Source organism: Ovis canadensis, chromosome 1 (assembly GCF_042477335.2).
Source record: "Ovis canadensis isolate MfBH-ARS-UI-01 breed Bighorn chromosome 1, ARS-UI_OviCan_v2, whole genome shotgun sequence".
NCBI classification, from domain to species: Eukaryota; Metazoa; Chordata; class Mammalia; order Artiodactyla; family Bovidae; genus Ovis; species Ovis canadensis.
Window position 1 is genome coordinate 275,874,634 of NC_091245.1, and position 18,921 is coordinate 275,893,554.

At 38.3% G+C, this 18,921-nt stretch overlaps 1 protein-coding gene across 2 annotated transcripts in view; it reads left to right on the forward strand.

The window, feature by feature from the left end:
* The window catches only part of CAPN7 (calpain 7), a 50,084-nt gene that overhangs the window by 18,408 nt on the left and 12,755 nt on the right, over positions 1-18,921 (forward strand). For both annotated transcript variants that reach the window (XM_069568416.1, XM_069568422.1), the window contains exons 7-12: positions 3,396-3,522; positions 4,336-4,421; positions 5,641-5,734; positions 7,464-7,610; positions 9,639-9,745; positions 10,491-10,611. In XM_069568416.1, the coding sequence (XP_069424517.1) occupies positions 3,396-3,522; positions 4,336-4,421; positions 5,641-5,734; positions 7,464-7,610; positions 9,639-9,745; positions 10,491-10,611 (682 nt within the window). The remainder of the gene's footprint in view (positions 1-3,395; positions 3,523-4,335; positions 4,422-5,640; positions 5,735-7,463; positions 7,611-9,638; positions 9,746-10,490; positions 10,612-18,921) is intronic.

An 18,921-nucleotide genomic window follows, 5' to 3' on the forward strand; every position in this document is an offset into this window, starting at 1 on the left:
AAAATATAACTGTCTTACAACAGTTGTTAAAATGTAACGCCCTAATTACCTGGAAAATGCCATGGACGGAGGATCTTGGTAGGCTACAGTCCACGTGTTTGCAAAGAGTCAGACACGACTGAGCGACTTCACTGGCAGAGCTGGGAATTTACGTTGTGTGTGACCCCTTGCTCTCTGCTTGTCCTGCACGTGGGAACCTGAGCTCCATGAGGACAGAGAGTGTTTGCCTACACGGTGTCCCACGAGGCAGGTGCTCAGTGAATGCTTACCAAGGTAGTTAAATTTTAAGAAAAATCAAATAAAATTAAATGCTCTAACTGGCAAGATTTTTCCTGTCTTGTTTTATGGATTATTTCACAGAATAATCAGAAGAAATAGTAACAGTAAACATTTTAAAATTCAAAGATAGCAGACTGATGGCAAAAAGCTCCCCAGTGTATGAATCTTTGGTTATAAAGATTCAGTTCAGTTCAGTGCAGTCGCTCAGTTGTGTCCGACTCTTTGTGACCCCATGAACTGCAGCACGCCAGGCCTCCCTGTCCATCACCAACTCCCGGAGTCCACCCAAACCCATGTCCATTGAGTCGGTGATGCCATCCACCCATCTCATCCTCTGTCATCCGCTTCTCCTGCCCTCAATCTTTCCCAACATCAGGGTCTTTTCCAATAAGTCAGCTCTTGGCATCAGGTGGCCAAAGTACTGGAGTTTCAGCTTCAACATCATTCCTTCCAGTGAACACCCAGGATTGATCTCCTTTAGGATGGACTGGTTGGATCTCCTTGCAGTCCAAGGGACTCTCAAGAGTTTTCTTCAATACCACACTTCAAAAGCATCAATTATTCGGCACTCAGCTTTCTTTATAGTCCAACTCTCACATCCATACATGACTACTGGAAAAACCATAGCCTTGACTAGACGGACCTTTGTTGACAGAGTAATGTCTCTGCTTTTGAATATGCTGTCTAGGTTGGTCATAACTTTCCTTCCGAGGAGTAAGCGTCTTTTAATTTCATGGCTGCAATCACCATCTGCAGTGATTTTGGAGCCCCCAAAAATAAAGTCAGCCATCATTTCCACTGTTTCCCCATCTATTTGCCATGAAGTGATGGGACTGGATGCCATGATCTTAGTTTCCTGAATGTTGAGCTTTATCTAATCTTTTTTAGAAAGATTGGGTGACTAATTTTTTTTCTTTTCTGGCCATGTATTATAAATTATAAAGTATTTTAAATATTTCAAAGTTCTAAGAAAAATTTAGTAATTCAGTGGTGACTTTTGAGAGAACAAGTATTAAGGAGTCTTGGATTTACTGAATTGCAGTTCGTATGGCAGGGAAATAATATTGAGTAATTTGATTATAGATTTGAGTCAGCCTTATTTTTTCTCCTCAAACTTTTGTGATGGCGGTTCTTAAATTCTTCTAAATTCATTCAGCTCACTGTATGTTACCAGTCAGGTCCCGATACTACACAGGTACAAATTGCTGCCTGGAATGCTAGTGGTTCTATGAGATGTATGAGGTGATCATCAGAAAAGTTTGAGAAGTGTTATGTACGATATTATGCTCTAAGAGATTTCCAGCAAATACTGGCTTACTAAAGGTTTAGAGGTGTCCTTCCAATGCAAAAAAAGAAAAAATACTTCAGCCAGGAGTTTTCAGATCACACATCACCGCAAAACCCTCATTTTCCTAATGTCTGTCAACATTCTGCTTTTTAAAAAAACATTTTTTTTCAGGTTGCGTATCATTCACCTTATATCATCCTATAAATCTTTCAAAACCAGGCTTGTTGCCCTTGCTCTGGAAGCACTTTGAAGAACGGCAGACTTAAACTTTTGTGCTGTACATTAATTATAGAGAGATACTTCACGTGGATTCTGGTCCCATCACTTCATGGGAAATAGAAGGGGAAACAGTGGAAACAGTGTCATACTTTATTTTTGGGGGCTCCAAAATCACTGCAGATGGTGACTGCAGCCATGAAATTAAAAGACGCTTACTCCTTGGAAGAAAAGTTATGACCAACCTAGATAGTATATTCAAAAGCAGAGACATTACTTTGCTGACTAAGGTCCATCTAGTCAAGGCTATGGTTTTTCCTGTGGTCATGTATGGATATGAGAGTTGGACTGTGAAGAAGGCTGAGCGCCGAAGAATTGATGCTTTTGAACTGTCATGTTGGAGAAGACTCTTGAGAGTCCCTTGGACTGCAAGGAGATCCAACCAGTCCATTCTGAAGGAGATCAACCCTGGGATTTCTTCGGAAGGACTGATGCTAAAGCTGAAACTCCAGTACTTTGGCCACCTCATGTGAAGAGTTGACTCATTGGAAAAGACTGATGCTGGGAGGGATTGGGGGCCGGAGGAGAAGGGGACGACAGAGGATGAGATGGCTGGATGGCATCACGGACTCGATGGACGTGAGTCTGAGTGAACTCCAGGAGTTGGTGATGGACAGGGAGGCCTGGCGTGCTGCGATTCATGGGGTCGCAGAGAGTCAGACACGACTGAGCGACTGAACTGAACTGACTTTGCGTGTATTCCCTACACATTTTGAGTAGAGAGTAATGGATGGGTTTGGTACCAAAGACCTGGTATCCGATACCCTTCCTTCTATGTCTTAGCTCAGCAGTGTCACAGATTATTTGATCACTTAAAACTTTTTCTAAAAAATTCACTCTAGTAAAATGTTTTGAAGGTCCGATGAATAAGGTTTGCAAAATATTTTGTGTGGTGCCCGGCACACGTTTAGTCTGAGAGTACGCGCTCAGTCGTGTCTGACTCTTTGCGAGCCCATGGACTGTAGCCTGCCAGGCCCCTCTGTCCATGAAATGCTCTGGGCAGGAATACTGGAGTGGGTCGCCATTTCTTACTCCAGGGGATATTCTTGACCCAGGTATCAAACCCTCGTCTCTTGCATCTCCTGCGTTGGCAGGCGGATTCTTTACCACGGTTGCCACCTGTGTATTACTCAGTGACTAGGTATTCTTATTATTAGTCCTGCAGAGATGAGTTTGTCAAGAGCCGACATAAAGATCTGTAGCTTCCTTGCTTTTTTTGAATGAATCAAATGGCTCCATTTTATTGAAACTGAATTTCTTGAATATAACCGTGCTAAATTTAACTTTTAAGGTATATTCTTAAAATGAATATAAAAGTGTTCAATTGCTCTCCTGTTGTCAGTTACCTGTGTACCTTTTTTTAAATTGAGGTGGATGATCAGATTGGATTCAAAGTCAAATATAAAAAGCCAAATTTGACCAGAGAGTTTTTTTAGAATTCACTGTATAGCTGTGATCACTATACCAAAAAAAATCCTCTGGGAAATTTAATCTTGTTTTTAAGTCATTTTTTAAGGTTAATTTTATTATTAAATTTTTATTGTCACCTCAGTGATAGATGTGGCAAGTTACCGTTATCACCTAAACAAAAAGCTACATTTTCTAAATGGGTACGACCAGAAGACCTCACCAACAATCCTACGATGATTTATACTGTGTCTAGTTTCAGCATAAAGCAGGTAAACATTTATTTTGTATAATTTTATATGAAAAGCTAACATTTTAAAGTAATTTGAATATACATTTGCCCTTTTTTTTAGATTTTTATTTATTCAGATTCATTAGTATGATTGGAAAAATTATTCGTTTCACATTTGATTTAGACATACTGAGATATAGTAACTCTTGAACAGTTAAATAGATTTTTGTGTACCCTATTGATATATGCTTGCAGATGAGAATAATTGAGAATCTGAATTTTATGCTTGATGAGAGAATAAATAGAAAAGATAAAAAGGTATTGGGCTTATTTAAAACACTTCAGTGGCAGAACAACTCTGTGACTTGATTGTAAACTTTATTAATGACACATTGGCCCTGAAGTCATAGATTTTTTTCACATTAGTATGAAAATAATGCTCCTGAAATCCTGTGATTCAAATTTTTTGATGTGCGTATTGATTTTAATTTGTCATATTGTAGTTAACCAACTTTTTTTAAATGCTTGTAATTTTTTATTAACCAATTTTTTTTTAATGCTTGTAATTGTCATTAAAAAGTGTAATTCAATTGAATATGCTTTTTATTCATTAAAAATACATCATGCATATTTAATTATTCTAAAGTAACTTAATTGAAATACTTTGTTTTTCCGGGGATTTCTACAAACAAAATATGTGTTAGTTGGCACTATGGCATTTCTATTTATTATTTTCCTATTCAAGCAGCACTCAAGATATTTAGTATAAAAGGCTCTAGATGCAATCCTTAAATATTGTGGTAATGTTGAAATTGCATGAGTAAATGGATGTATTAATAATTCTTATTAACAGACAATAGTATCAGATTGTTCTTTCGTGGCATCACTGGCTATCAGTGCAGCTTATGAGAGACGATTTAATAAGAAGTTGATTACAAGGTAAGATTTTATATTTGTCCCTTTACCCCTTTTCATGGAATTGTCTCTTACTTGGAAATAGAAGCTTAGGTTCTGTCTGCACAGAAAGGGCATATCACTTAGCACTGTTACGGCCTTTGTGTGTCAAGCAGATGGTTTGGGAGTGTGGAGGGATTTGCTAAGACAATCCAAGAACGTATGCACACATAGTTAGAATAATATAAATGAAATAAATGAGATTGGTCAAATTAAAACCATATCATATTTATAATTTGACTGTACTATATAGTAGCCACAAGTCACATGTGGATATTACACACTTGAAATGAGCTAGTCTGAATTTGGACAGGCTATAAGTGTGAAATGGATCAGTTTGAAAACTTAACACAGAAAAAAAATCTATTGAAAAATGTCTTAAATTTTTACATCATTTATTGAGATAATGTTTTTAATGGGTTACATAAGACATTAATATAAAACATATAATACAGCATATAGGTCTGTAATATAGTATAACATAATATATATAACATTTTTGTTGGCTAGAACAATGTACTGAAATGTTACTATGAAATACTTTTTCTTTCAATTTTTGGAAGTTTTATTAGCTTAAAATTATTCATTATAAAAATTAAGCATTATAATTTTTTTGTACAGCTTTTCCTGAGTTGTTTTTGTTATGTTAAGTCCTGAAAGAACAAAGGTAAATAGATACAGACCTTAGTTTCAAGTCATTTGCCATCTTGGATAAACAGAGCTTGTAAATAAATCTTACGCAGTTTGAGAAAGAAAATTGATACTGATAGTTTCTATGAGTATCTAACTAGATAATTTTATCTGTCTATTTATCTAACTTTATCTGTCAGAGTTATAGTTTCTTTAGTTGTGGTTAACTGAAATGGTCTCTTTATGTTTTAGAGCCAATAGTAGATTATTTTAACTAGTTTAAAATATATCCACTTACTAGAAAATTTATTAGAGGATATAATTAAAAAGAGCATTTTTCAGAATATTATGAAATGTATGATCTCTTAAGATACTGTCTTCATTTATTTATATTAAATAAAAACTTTGAGGTGAAATTCTTTTTCCATTACAGGTCTATTATAGACAAATATTCTTACATTTATTCTTGTAAAATTACTAAGACAATAGCATATGTCTAAATAAAATTAATATTCTGCATAGTTTATATTGAATATTAATGTTGGTATTTCACCATTTCTTTCCCTTACTAAAGCATAATTTACCCTCAGAATAAGGATGGTGAGCCAGAGTACAATCCTTGTGGAAAGTATATGGTAAAACTCCACCTCAATGGTGTCCCCAGAAAGGTGAATAACGTTTCTCTCCATATCAACCCCTTCTCTCTTCTCTACCTTTGAATCTTGAGTACAGTCATTAAGAAATGTTATTTATGTAAACATTTAAAAAGTCAGTTTAGTTGATTTTGACTCTGTGATATTATACATATTACTACCAATAACATCATCAATAATAATTAAAAATAAAAAATCATGGCAAGCATAAAGTCTTTTAAAAAATAAGTTTGGAAAAATTTATAGAAAGCTCCAAGAAGTAGCATTGAGCTAATGATTGCTTATGCTTAAAATGAATTTTAATTTGGTGGTCATTAATTACCTTTTTGATTAAAAAGATATCAGACACAGTGTGTCCATTAGACAGTCCATTAGAACAGTTTGTGTGTGTAAATCGAGATGTAAGACACCTTTAATATTGTTTTCCTTTGTGAAATATGTGCATAGTTTTAAATTGCAAATCTTTCTTTAAGGATTCTGAACCATGTTGTAAGGGCCTTGTATTGTTAGGATTCTTTAGCTCCTGTCAACTCATTAAGTCCAGGGATCAACATTAGTATCACTTGGGAATTTTGGGGGGCTTCCCAGGTGGTGCTAGTGGTAAAGAACTCACCTGCCAATTTAGGAGACATAAGAGACATGGGTTTGATTATCTGGGTCAGGAAGATCCCTGGAGGAGGGCATGGCAACCCATTCAATTATTTTTGCCTGAAGAGTCCCATGGACAGAGGAGCCCAGGGGGGCTACAGTCCATAGCATTGCAAAGAGTCTGACGCAACTGAAGTGACTTAGCATTCATGCACAAAGGAATTTGTTAGAATTTCTGAACTTGGGCCTCATCCTGGACCTGCTGAATCAGAATATGCATTTAAACAAGATTCCATACTGATTCTAGTGTGGGAAGCTTAGAAGTTACTCTCTAGTTGAATAAGAATCAAACTTTAGGGTGCACAGAATCATTTGGAGTGCTTGTTAAAAAAGATTCCTGGGCTTTACCCCCAAAGCATCTGATTCAGGAGGTCTGCAGAAGGGCTAGAATTTGCATATCTAACAGGTTTCTAGGTGATGGTGGTGATGCTGTCTGAGAACAACCTTTAAGAATGACTGCTTTAGATAATTTCTTAAAGACTAAACAGAATTATTGAGAATGGTTTTTCTGAACTATAATTTGTAAATAATCTCTGGTTTAAAGAATCTTTCAAAATGCAGTTGCATAGTTTTTCTGTTAATAAATCAAAATTCTTTTTATCCTCTTATTTCCCAAATCACTCTATAATGTGAATTAGAGGCTGCATGTTTGTGGTGATTACTTCTATGCTTCTATATTATTTAAATGTATTAGTTAGCCATAATGTTTTACTACTAAGTATAGCATGAACCTTTTTGCAGATTTAGGGTACTATTGTTATTTACCTTAATAGTGAGAGGCCCTTTTGTAAATTATTTTAGATATAAAGTACATTTCTAGAATCCATAATAATTTTGTTGGTAGATCCATAACATTTTCCAACCAATTAGCTCCAAGTTAATACCTGAGAGGGAGATTAAGTTGTAAACCTTAAGAAAGGCATCACAAAACATTTTATAATTGATCAGTTTCCAGAAATATGAAACTACCATTATCTTAGTAATTGACATAGCATGCCTTTTATTTTATCAGTATAAGAGGTATGGAAGTTTTTTGATAAAAAAGGGTTTAAGATATTTTGTACCAACCAAGGAAACTAATGTTCTCTTTCTCCAGGTGATAATTGATGATCAGTTACCTGTTGATCACAAAGGAGAATTGCTCTGTTCCTATTCTAACAACAAAAGTGAATTATGGGTTTCTCTCATAGAAAAGGCATACATGAAGGTCATGGGAGGATATGATTTCCCAGGATCCAATTCAGTAAGTAAGAAGGTGATCCAGACACGGGCTTATGCTACCTAATATGATTATTCTCAGTTTGAAAGATTGTAAATGATGTATTTGCTTTAAATGAAAACATTATCAGCCCCTGAAAAATATTGATCAGCAGTTATTATGGGAGTGCATGTTTTGTTTTACAAGATTATTTGCATGTTGTATAGATTTAGTATTCAGGAAAGCCTAAAGGGTATGTGTCTACTGTTCTGGTTGGATACAGGGCCCAATAAATGTAGTGTACCTTTCCAAAGAACCCTCTGCAAATCTAAGGGATGAGTCATATTGTCATCCTTCTGTGTTTTGTTTTGTTTTTTTTAATAAATTCAGGCTCAAGGACTTTGGGGTTAGTTTATCCCAACCTTAGCACAACTTTATCTGTAAAATCAAGGTATCTTGATTTTAGTGTTCACTACAGTGTCCTTTAGTTGTCAACTACAGCCTTACACAAGAAATTATTCAGACTAGCATGACTTTAAATTATAACACTAATCAGCCTGTAGCCTTAGAAAAGGTGTTTACCCTTTCTTAGCTTCTTTGCTTGTCTGTAACATGAGGATAATACCCACCTCTCAAAAACTGTAAAGGTTAAATAAGGTAAATATATGCAAATCACCTATTACTCATACCTGGTTAGTATACTAGCCCAGTGCCTGGCCTCCTGCTGCTGCTGCTGCTTATAATGCTAGTCAAAGAATGTGTAGGTCATAGTTAAAGGTTCAGTTCAGTCCAGTCGCTCAGTCGTGCCCGACTCTTTGTGACCCCATGAATCGCAGCACGCCAGGCCTCCCTGTCCATCACCAACTCCCGGAATTCACTCAGACTCATGTCCATCGAGTCCGTGATGCCATCCAGCCATCTCATCCTCTGTCATCCCCTTCTCCTCCTGCCCCCGATCCCTCCCAGCATCAGAGTCTTTTCCAGTGAGTCAACTCTTCGCATGAGGTGGCCAAAGTACTGGAGTTTCAGCTTTAGCATCATTCCTTCCAAAGAACACCCAGGACTGATCTCCTTTAGAATGGACTGGTTGGATCTCCTTGCAGTCCAAGGGACTCTCAACAGTCTTCTCCAACACCACAGTTCAAAAGCATCAATTCTTCGGCGCTCAGCCTTCTTCACAGTCCAACTCTCACATCCATACATGACCACAGGAAAAACCATAGCCTTAAAGGTAGAAGGATGTTAAAAAATTTCTTCCCAGTCTCCATGTTCAATTGCTCTGTCCTTCAAATGCTTCCCTGATGGCTCAGACGGTAAAGCATCTGCCTACAAGGCGGGAGACCCGGGTTCAATCCCTAGGTTGAGAAGATCCCCTGGAGAAGGAAATGGCAACCCACTCCAGTGTTCTTGCCTGGAGAATCCCATGGATGGAGGAACCCGGTGGGCTACAGTCCATGGGGTTACAAAGAGTCGGACACGACTGAGCGACTTCACTTTCACTTTCAAATATTTTTAGTTTAGCTTTCTAATCCATTGCCTGTTGATTTACAGAATCAGCTTAGAGAGGGAATGAGCATAAATGCAACTGTCATCATCATCATCAAAGCAGTTTTTTCTATTAAATGTTTTGAGTTTTCATCAGATATATCAGTAAATGTATTCTGGAAAAGCAGCGGAGAGTGTGAGGAAATGACAGGTTTGTGCTTAAATCCAGGTGGGAATTTGAGTTAAGTAAGAGGTTTATTTTTCTGAAGAAGGAAAATGCAATGCACCCAATAGTAAAAGATTTGTTATCCCTGGAGAGGGAAATAGCAACCCACTCCAGTATTTTTGCCTGGAAAATCCCGCGGACCGAGGAGCCTGGCGGGCTACAGTCTGCAGGGTCTCAAAGAGTCAGACACGTCTGAGCACACGCATACAAGAGATTCATACAGATAGAAAGAACTTACTCCCTTCTGAATTATTCCTATCAGAATCATCGTATCAGATCAGTGAGATTTAATAGCGTACCCTGGGGACTTATTTAAGATCCTAAAAACCACAGTGACAGTCCTGACTGGGTTTATGTTGCAGAACATTGATCTTCATGCCCTGACTGGGTGGATACCAGAAAGGATCGCCATGCATTCAGACAGCCAGACTTTCAGCAAGGATAATTCGTTCCGAATGCTTTATCAAAGGTAAACACTTCTCTCTCTCTCTCTCTCTTTTGTACTAAAAGAGGCCGTTTAAAAACTTCATGTCTTGTTGAGAATGGATACTGCAGAGGCTGTCCTTCTCAGTTATTAGGGAAGTTGTGTTTTTGAAATATTCACTTGATGCACTCGCTCCAGCCAGCCCTCAGTGACGCTTGCGGTTAATCCAGATGGTAGATAATCCAAAACATTTGGATAAAGGAATATTGGAAAGACTATTTTGTACTTCCTGAGTACTTACCAATTTGAAGGAAGGTGGGAAAAGAGGAGGGTGAGAACATAAAGATAGCTTAAGCCTTAAATGGATCATCCATGTGAAGAGCTGGAAAACTGTCTGTACAGTAATACACATTCAGTCTTGAAACCAGAAAGCTCAGTGATTTGACGAATAAAATTACACAGCTTTGGGAAAAATGCATTTGGTATTTTCCATCTTCACCTTTGTTTGTAAGTCATTTGAAAATTTAGCATTTATTTTTCTTCAGTGATAGGTTTCTAAGAATTAGTTTGTCTAAAACTGAGAGGGAAAAGAAATAAATGTGATAGTTTTTTCTGATTTGCTATAAAATAAAAATGTACTTCTCTGGTGGGTGTTGAAAATAGCCTGTTTTAGAAAAGATTTCCACTTGGTGGAAATTTTCATGTAAACCACAAGATAAAGGGAAAGATGGTGTAATCTGAGGTCCGGATGTGTTCACCTCTGGCTGTTGATCTGTTGGGCCCATTCCAGATTTCACAAAGGAGATGTCCTCATCACTGCGTCCACTGGAGTGATGACCGAGGCTGAAGGCGAGAAGTGGGGCCTGGTGCCCACACACGCATACGCTGTGCTGGACATCAGAGAATTCAAGGTTCCGCCTCACATTTCATTTCCCTTGCTTTTCTTGTTTGCTAGTAAGACATTGGAAGCATTCCAAATAACATATGAGCTTTTTAAATACTGATAAGTCAAGATTTAGACCGAGTTTGAAAACCATTCTGCCTATTACATTAAACTTGACCTCTACCTCTCCCATTGGAGACGATGAATAAAAAGGTGGGAAATGTAAAGACAGTGGCAGCACAGATGTTGACGGTGGGACGGGAACGCTGTGCGCCTCTTTTTTTTTCAGGGTTGAGGTGAACACATGTCCCTCGAGGCTCTGGGCTGTCTGTTGGCTTTGGGGCTCAGACAGTGTCAGACAGTAGAGCCTTCAGTGAATACTTGTGCCTGGACAAAAACTAAGAGGATACCTAGGAATAAGGAACATGCCAGTGGGTTTGCAAGTGTCTTCCTAGCAGCCCTTGCACTATGCGGCCTTTTTCAGACCCTTTGTCTGTGTTCTGATATTGGCACGTTGACTTTATTACTTCTCTTGTTATTGGTTAGTTTTTTTCATGAAAAAATATGTCTGTACAATAGATTAGAAAATATAAACATCATTAAGGAAAGAGCTCTCTTTCCCTGATGGTATAGAAACTAAGCTGTCTAGTTACTGAAAAGTTTAACTAGCTGTATATTCAGTTTTCCTGCTTAAACTTACAGAAAGAAGTAGTGATCAGTCACCAAGAACAGGGTACTACCGTGTTTTTAAATTGATTTTCTTATGTGGCGCATGGAACTATATGAATCATGAAGGCAGTAGGTATGTGCTGCAGCATTTAAAAACGTATAGTCTTAAAGCCACTGCTGCACCACTAACCATTCTGTGTAGAGTTGTCGCTCCCTTTAAAAGTGGTGTGAAAATTGACTGCATAAAGAAAAAAAATTTTTTAATTTATGTGAAATAAACTGAAATATCTGTGTTTGTTTAGGAATGTATCTTGCCACAACCAAGTAGAACATTGGGAATAACAGTTGCTGTTATTTAATAATAATTTTACTGTTAGAATATCCTTTGACATAGATGTTAATGAATGTGTCTGGCAAGAGATTTAAATCTAGACAATGAAACATATAAAAGTAAGCTTGAATGTGAGGAAGATTTCTGTAAAGACATCATTTACTTCAAGCAATAAGTATTTGTTCTGATTGTTTAGGAGAAACTGGGAAAATAACATATTTAAGAGAAAAATAGGTACCTGTGGTTTGACTTGAAAACAAAGCATTAAAAGGTTATTGAATCTCAATAAAGCTTCTCAAATGATAGCCTTGTTAAGAATCAGTAGCGTTATTCACACAGTATCAATTTGGTGTGTCGGTTATTGTGTAATGATAAAGGTTGCTTGTGGTTTTCATACTTTATTTTAAATCGAGGTGTGATAGACGTGCAGCCCTGGGTGGTGGAGAGCGTGGTGATGTGATGGTTCCGTACATCACAAAACAGTCGCCACAGTCAGTCACCGTCTGTCCCCATGCGAAGTCATCACGGTATTATTAACCGTAGCCCCGGCGCTGAACATTTCATCCCCACAACCTGTTTATTTTGTAGCTGGCCATTTGTGCCTCTTTGTCTGCCTCGCCTGTTTTACTCACGACCCCCCTCTCCCCTCTTTACTCAGGCAGCCGCCTGTTTTTCTCCTGTGTCTGTGAATCTGTTTCTATACTCTGCTCACTGCTTTTGTTTTTTAGATTCTACACATACGTGAAATCATACGGTATTTTTCTTTCTCTAACAGTTTCACTTAGCATTATACCCCCAAGATCCAAGACAAACGGCAAGATTTCATTCTTTTTTAATGGCTAACATTTCATCGTATATATGTCTACCAGTTCTTTTTCTTTATCCATTCATCCATCAGTGGACGCTTAAGTTGTTTCCGTATCTTGGCTCTTGTATATAATGTTGCAGTGAACGTTGGTGTGCATTTGTGTTTTTCAGATTAGTGTTTTTATTTTCTATGGACAAATGCCCAGAAGTGAAATTGCTTGATCATATGGCAGTTCTGTTTTTAATTTTTTTGGGGGGTCCCCATACTGTTTTTATAATGCCTACACCCATTTCACATTCCCACCGAAAGTGCATTTCTTTACATCCTTGCCAGCGTTTGTTATTTGTTGTCTTTTTTACTGTAGCTGTTCTGACAGGTATAAAACGACATCCCATTGTGGTTTCCGTTTACAGTTTCCTGATCAGTGATGTTGAGTATCTTTTCATATATGTGTTGGCCATCTGTATATCTTCTTTGGAAAAAAATGAATGTGCAAGTCCTTTGCCCATTTTTAAACTTAGGTTCTATTTTTCTCATGTTGAGCTGTATGAATTCTTTGTATGTTTTGGATATTATCCCCTTATCAGATATATTATTTGCAAATATTTTCTCCCATTCAGTAGGTGGCCTTTTCATTTTGTTGATAATTTCCTTCACCTTGCAAAGTTTTGTAGTTTGATGTAACATTATTTGTTTGTTTTTGCTTTTGTTTCCCTTGTCTGAGGACACAGATATAAAAATACTTCCAAGGACCATACTGCTTATGTCTTCCTCTAGGAGTTTAATGGTTTCAGGACTTAGGTTGGAGTCTTTAAATCCATTTTGAGTTTATTTTTGTATATGGTGTAAGATATTGTTCCTGCTCCTTTTTTTTTAACATGTAACTGTCCAGGTTTCCTAACACTATTTATTGAAGAAACTTTCTTTACCTCTGTGTATTTTTGACTCCTTTGTCATAAGTTAGTTATAAGTATGGGTTTATCTCTGGGCTCGGGACTGTTGCATTGATATATGTGCCTGTTTTTGTGCCAGTACCATATTGTTTGGAGTACTGTAGCTTTGTAGTACGGTTTGAAATCAGAGAATTGTGAGACTTCATAGCTTTGTTTTTCTTTCTCAAGATTGTTTTGGCTCTTTGGGGTCTCTTGTGTTTCTGTACCAGTTTTAGTTATTTGTTCCAGTTCTGGGGGAATTGTCGTTGGTATTTCAGCAGGGATTGTAGTGAATCTGCAGGCTGCCTTGGGTTGTGTGGGCACTTTAACAGCATTGGTTCTTCAGTCCGTGAGCATGATGTGGCCTCCCGTTTGTTTGTGTCATCTTTCATTTCTTGCATCCGTGTCTCACAGTTTTCAGAGTGTAGGTCTTTCCCTTCCGTGGTTAGTTTTGTTCCTCGATATTTTATTATCTTTCTTGCGATTGGAAATGAAGCTGTTTTCTTAATTTCCCTGATTGTTGTTAGTGTATAGAAGCATAACAGATTACTGTGTATTAATTTTGTATCCTATAGCTTTACCAAATTCACTTAGTAGTTATAATAGTTTTTTGGTGGCATCTTCAGGATTTTCTGTGTATAGTATCATGTCTTGTGCAAACAGTGACAGTTCTGTTTCTTACCTAACAATTTGGGTTCCCTTGCTTTATTTTGCTTGTCTAGTTGCTGTGGCTAGGACTCTGAATAAAAGTGGCAGGAGTGGACATCTTATCTTGTTCCTGATCTTAGAGGTGATGTTTTCAGCTTTTCACTGTTGAGTATGAAGTTAGCTGTAGGCTTGTCATATATGGCCTTTATTATGTTATGGTCCTTCTGCACCCACTTTGTTGAGAGTTTTTATCATAAACAGATGTTGAATTTTGTTAAAGCTTCTTCTGCCTCTATAGAAATGACCATATGATTTTTATTCTTCAGTTTGTTTATGTGGTGTTACCCCTTGATTGATTTGCAAATGTTGAACTGTCCTTGCATCCATGGGATAAATCCCACTTGATCGTGGTATGTGACCTTTTAATGTATTGTTGGGTTTGGTCTGCTAATATTTTGTTGAGGATTTTTGCATCTTATATTCACCAGTGATACTGGCCTGTGGTTTTCTTTTCGTATGGTATTTTTAGTTTTGGTATCAAAAATGCTGGTCTTTGAGAATGAGTTTGGAAGCGTTCCTTCATTTTCAGCTCTTTGGAATACTTTGAGAAAGATAGATGTTAATTCTTCTTTAAACATTCAATAGAATTCACCCATAAAACTATCTGGTCCTGGACTTTGTTGAGAGTTTGTAAATTACTGGTTCAGCTTCATCACTGGTAGTTGATTGGTTCATGTCTTGTGTTTCTTCCTGATTCCATTTTGAGAGATTGTACGTTTCTAGGAATTTATCCATTTCTTCCAGGTTGTCCATTTTACTGGTGTATAATTGTTTGTAGTAACTTCTTATGATCATTTGTACTTCTGTGGTGTCAGTTGTAACTTCTTTCTTATTTCTTATTTGACTTATTTGGGCTCTCTTCCTTGATTAGTTTAATTAAAATTTGTCAATTTTGTTTATATTTTCAACAAACCAGGTCTTAGTTTCACTTTTCTTTCTTTCTTTCTTTCTTTTTTTTTTTTTTTCCAGTTTCTGTTTCATTTATTTCTGCTCTCTTCTTCATGATTTCTTTCCTTCTACTAACTTTGGGGTTTTTTGGGTTTTTTTGTTTTTCTAGTTCCTTTAGGTATAAAGTTAGGTGTTTGAGGTTTTTCTTTATTTCTGAGGTAGTCTTATATCACTATAAACTTCCCTTTTAGAATTGCTTTTGTGATTGTTGTGTTTCCATTTTTATTTACCTCAAGATGTTTTTAAATTTCCTCTTTGACTTCTTCAGTGACCTATTAGTTGCTTAGCTCTTACATGTTTGTGGTTTTTGCAGTTCTTTCTTGTGGTTGATTTCTAGTCTTGGATTCTTGTGGTCAGAAAAGATGTTTGATGTGGTTTCAGCCTTTTTAAATTTTTTGAGACTTGTTTTGAGGCCTGGTGCGTGATTTGTCTTGGAGAATGTTCTGTGTGCCCTTGGAAAGGATGTGTATTCTGCTGTTTGGGGATGGGATGTTCTGTAGATATCTGTTAAGTCCATTGGGTCTAATGTGTAAGATAAATGGTTCTCTTGATGATGACTTTTCTGCCTAGGTGATTTATCCATAGATGCAAGTGGCGTGCTACTGCCTCCTAGTAATATTGTGTTACTGTTCATTTTTCCCATTATGTCTGTCAATATTTGCTTTATGTATTTGGGTGTTCTTATGTTGGATGCATATGTAGTTAAAATTGCATCTTTTCTTGGATTGATCCATTGTCTCTCGTTACAGTCTTTGTTTTAAACTCTATTTTGTCTGATACAAAGTATTGCTATCCCAGCTTTCTTTTTGTTTCCATTTACATGGAATACCTTTTTCCATACCCTCACTTGGAGTCTGTGTGTGTCTTTAGATCTGAACTGAGTCTCTATAGGCAGCATTTATATGGGTCTTGTTTTCTTTATTTTTTTGTTCTTTATTTTTATTTCCTTTACCCACTGTATGTCTTCTGATTTAGTCTGTTTACATTTAAAGTAATTATTGATAGGTATTTGGTCATCGTTTAGGGTTATTTCTGTAGTTTTCTTTGGTTCCTGTCTTCTTTTGTTCTCTTTAATCACAATTGATGACCATCTTTAGTGGATTCCTTCCTTGTCTTTCCTGCGTGTGTCTGTTAGAGATTTTTGACTTGTGGTTACCATGCTGTTTGTGTGCTCTGTGCTGGGCTCACTCAGTCATGTCTGACTCTCTGTGACCCCAGGGACTGTAGCCTGCCAGGCTCCTCTGTCCATGGGTTTCTCCTGACAGGAATCCCATAGTGGGGTGCCATTTCCTCCGCCAGGGGATCTTCCTGACCCAGGGATTGAACCCATGTCTCTTATGTCTCCTGAACTGACAAGCAGATTCTTCACGACCAGCGCCACCTGGGAAGCCCCGAGGTGTGCGTGTAACAGTGCATATGTATCATGCGCGTGTGCATATACATATATTTACACATGATTATTTTAAGTTCATGTCCTTCTAAGTTCAGATGCATTCTGACAACTATGCATTTTTACTGACACTGTCCACATTTCCTGTTTCTGGCATCACATTTGACATCTTTTTGTTTTATGTATCCCTTCAGTTCAGTTCAGTTGCTCAGTTGTGTCTGACTCTTTGTGACCCCATGGACTGCAGCACACCAGACTTCCCTGTCCATCACCAACTCCCAGAGCTTGCTCAAACTCATGACCATCGAGTCAGTGATGCCATCCAGTCATCTCAACCTCTGTCATCCCCTTCTCCTGCCTTCAGTGTCCCAGCATCAGGGCCTTTTCTAGTGAGTCAGTTCTTTGCATCAGGTGGCCAAAGTATTGGAGTTTCAGCTTTGGAGTCAGTCCTTCCAATGAATATTCAGGACTGATCTCCTTTAGGATGGACTGGCTAGATCTCCTTGCAGTCCAAGGGACTCTCAAGAGTTTTCTCCAACACCACAGTTCAGAAGCATCAATTCTTCAGTGCTCAGCTTTCTTTATAGTCCAACTCTCACATCCATACATGACTACTGAAAAAAAAACATAGCTTTGACTAGACAGACCTTTATTGGCATGTATGTATCTCTTACCATACTTTTAAGTTATGTATGTATCCCTTAACCATACATATTGTGGATATAGATGATTTTGCTGCTTTTATTTATTAATCTTTCTACTAGCTTTATAAGTAATTTATCTACTGGCTTTACTCTGTGTAGTGTTTGTGTGTGTGTGTGTGTGTGTGTGTGTGTGTGTGAATTATTCAGTCATGTCTGACTCTTTGTGACCCCATGGACTGTAGCCCACTGGGCTCCCATGTCCATGGGATTCTCCAGGCAGGGCTGCTGAAGTAAGTTGCCATTTCCTTCTCCTGGGCGATCTTCCCAACCCAGGGATCGAACCCTGGTCTCCTGCGTTGCAGGCAGATTCTTTCCCATCTGAGCCACCAGGGAAGCCCCCTTTATTGTATGCCTACATTTACCAATAAGATTTTTCCTTTTGTAATTTTCTGGTTATGGCCTTTTCTTTTTCACTCAGAGGTGTGCCTAGAGATGTAAAGTGGGTTTAGTAGGGCTGAACTCTTAGCTTTTGTTTATCTGTGAAACTGTCTTACCTTTTTCTCAAATCTAAATGATAACCTTACTTGGTAGAGTATTCTTGGCTGTAGGCTTTTTTTTCTTTCAGTACTTTTAATATATTGTGCCTTTCCCTTCTGACCTGCGAGGTTTATGCTACAAGTCGGCTGATGGTCATATGGGAATTTCCTTGCTCTTCCCTTGCTGATTTTAAGATTTTCTCTTTGCCAATAATTTTTCCTGTTTTAATTGCAGTGTATTTTGGTGTGGGCCTTTAAGTTCTCTGCCCCTTTCTCTGTTCTTCCCAGACCCCTGTGATGGGAATGGTAGGTCAGTGTGCTTGATGTTGTCCCAGAAGTCTCCTAAAGCATCCTCATTGTTAGAAACGCGTTTCTCTCTCCAGCTAGGGCAGTTCCCGCTTCTCTGTCTCCCATCTCAGTGATCCATTCCTCTGTACCATCTGATCCAGCACTGATTCCTTCTAGTACGTGCTTTTTATTCCCACTATTGTGTTCCTCAGCTGCTTGTTTCTTTTTTGTATTGTCTAACTATTTATTAAACATCTCACTGTGTTCATGCATTCTTCTGAATTCACTGAACATCTTAGTGATCATTACCTTGAACTCTTTATCAGGTCGATTGCTTAGTTCTTCTTCTGGGGTTTCTTTGTTCCTTCACTGGGGACATTTTCTTCTTTTGCCTCTTTCTGCCTCGTTTTGTTTTTGTTTTTATGTGTTAACTATGTCACTTGTGTTTCTTGGTCTTGGAGAAGTGGAGACATCCCTGTGGAGGAGACGTTCTGTGGGCCCGGTGGCACGCCCCTCCGCTCAGCCAAGCTCGGTGCCCGAGCAGTGCCCTCTACGGGTTGCATGGGCCCCTCTGAGGGGCTGACTACCACGAGCCCAGTTGGATGCCAGGCCCTGCTTCACACACAGGCTGCCAGCCACGGGTGGGCACAGTCAGGTCCCAGAGCAGCTGTCTGAGCAGCCCGGGGGGGTGCCTAGAGCTGGTGCTGGCGTGTTGATGGGTCGGGCTGTGTCCCATAATTAAGGCACTTTGGAGCGTGTGAAGATGGAGTGAAGTGTGGCCTGGTGATGGGTTTCTTTACCGTGATAACGCTCACATTCACATCAAAATGCTATGAAAGTTACTGAGCAGAAACACAACCAGCCTGAGCAGGCTTCTCACATGATGGAATTGGCTCTGGTTTCCTTTTGAAAGGTTGCTGCTGTGAGCCCCATGTTATGCCGGAATTCATGATCTCTGGAGGAGAGGATTTGGATCCGAGTTCAGAGATGAAGCATGACTACTTGGAGCTTTTGGTATAGCAAAGTTTTATTAAAGTATAATAGAGGTAGAGATAGCTTCTGACAGACGTCAGAAGGGGACAGA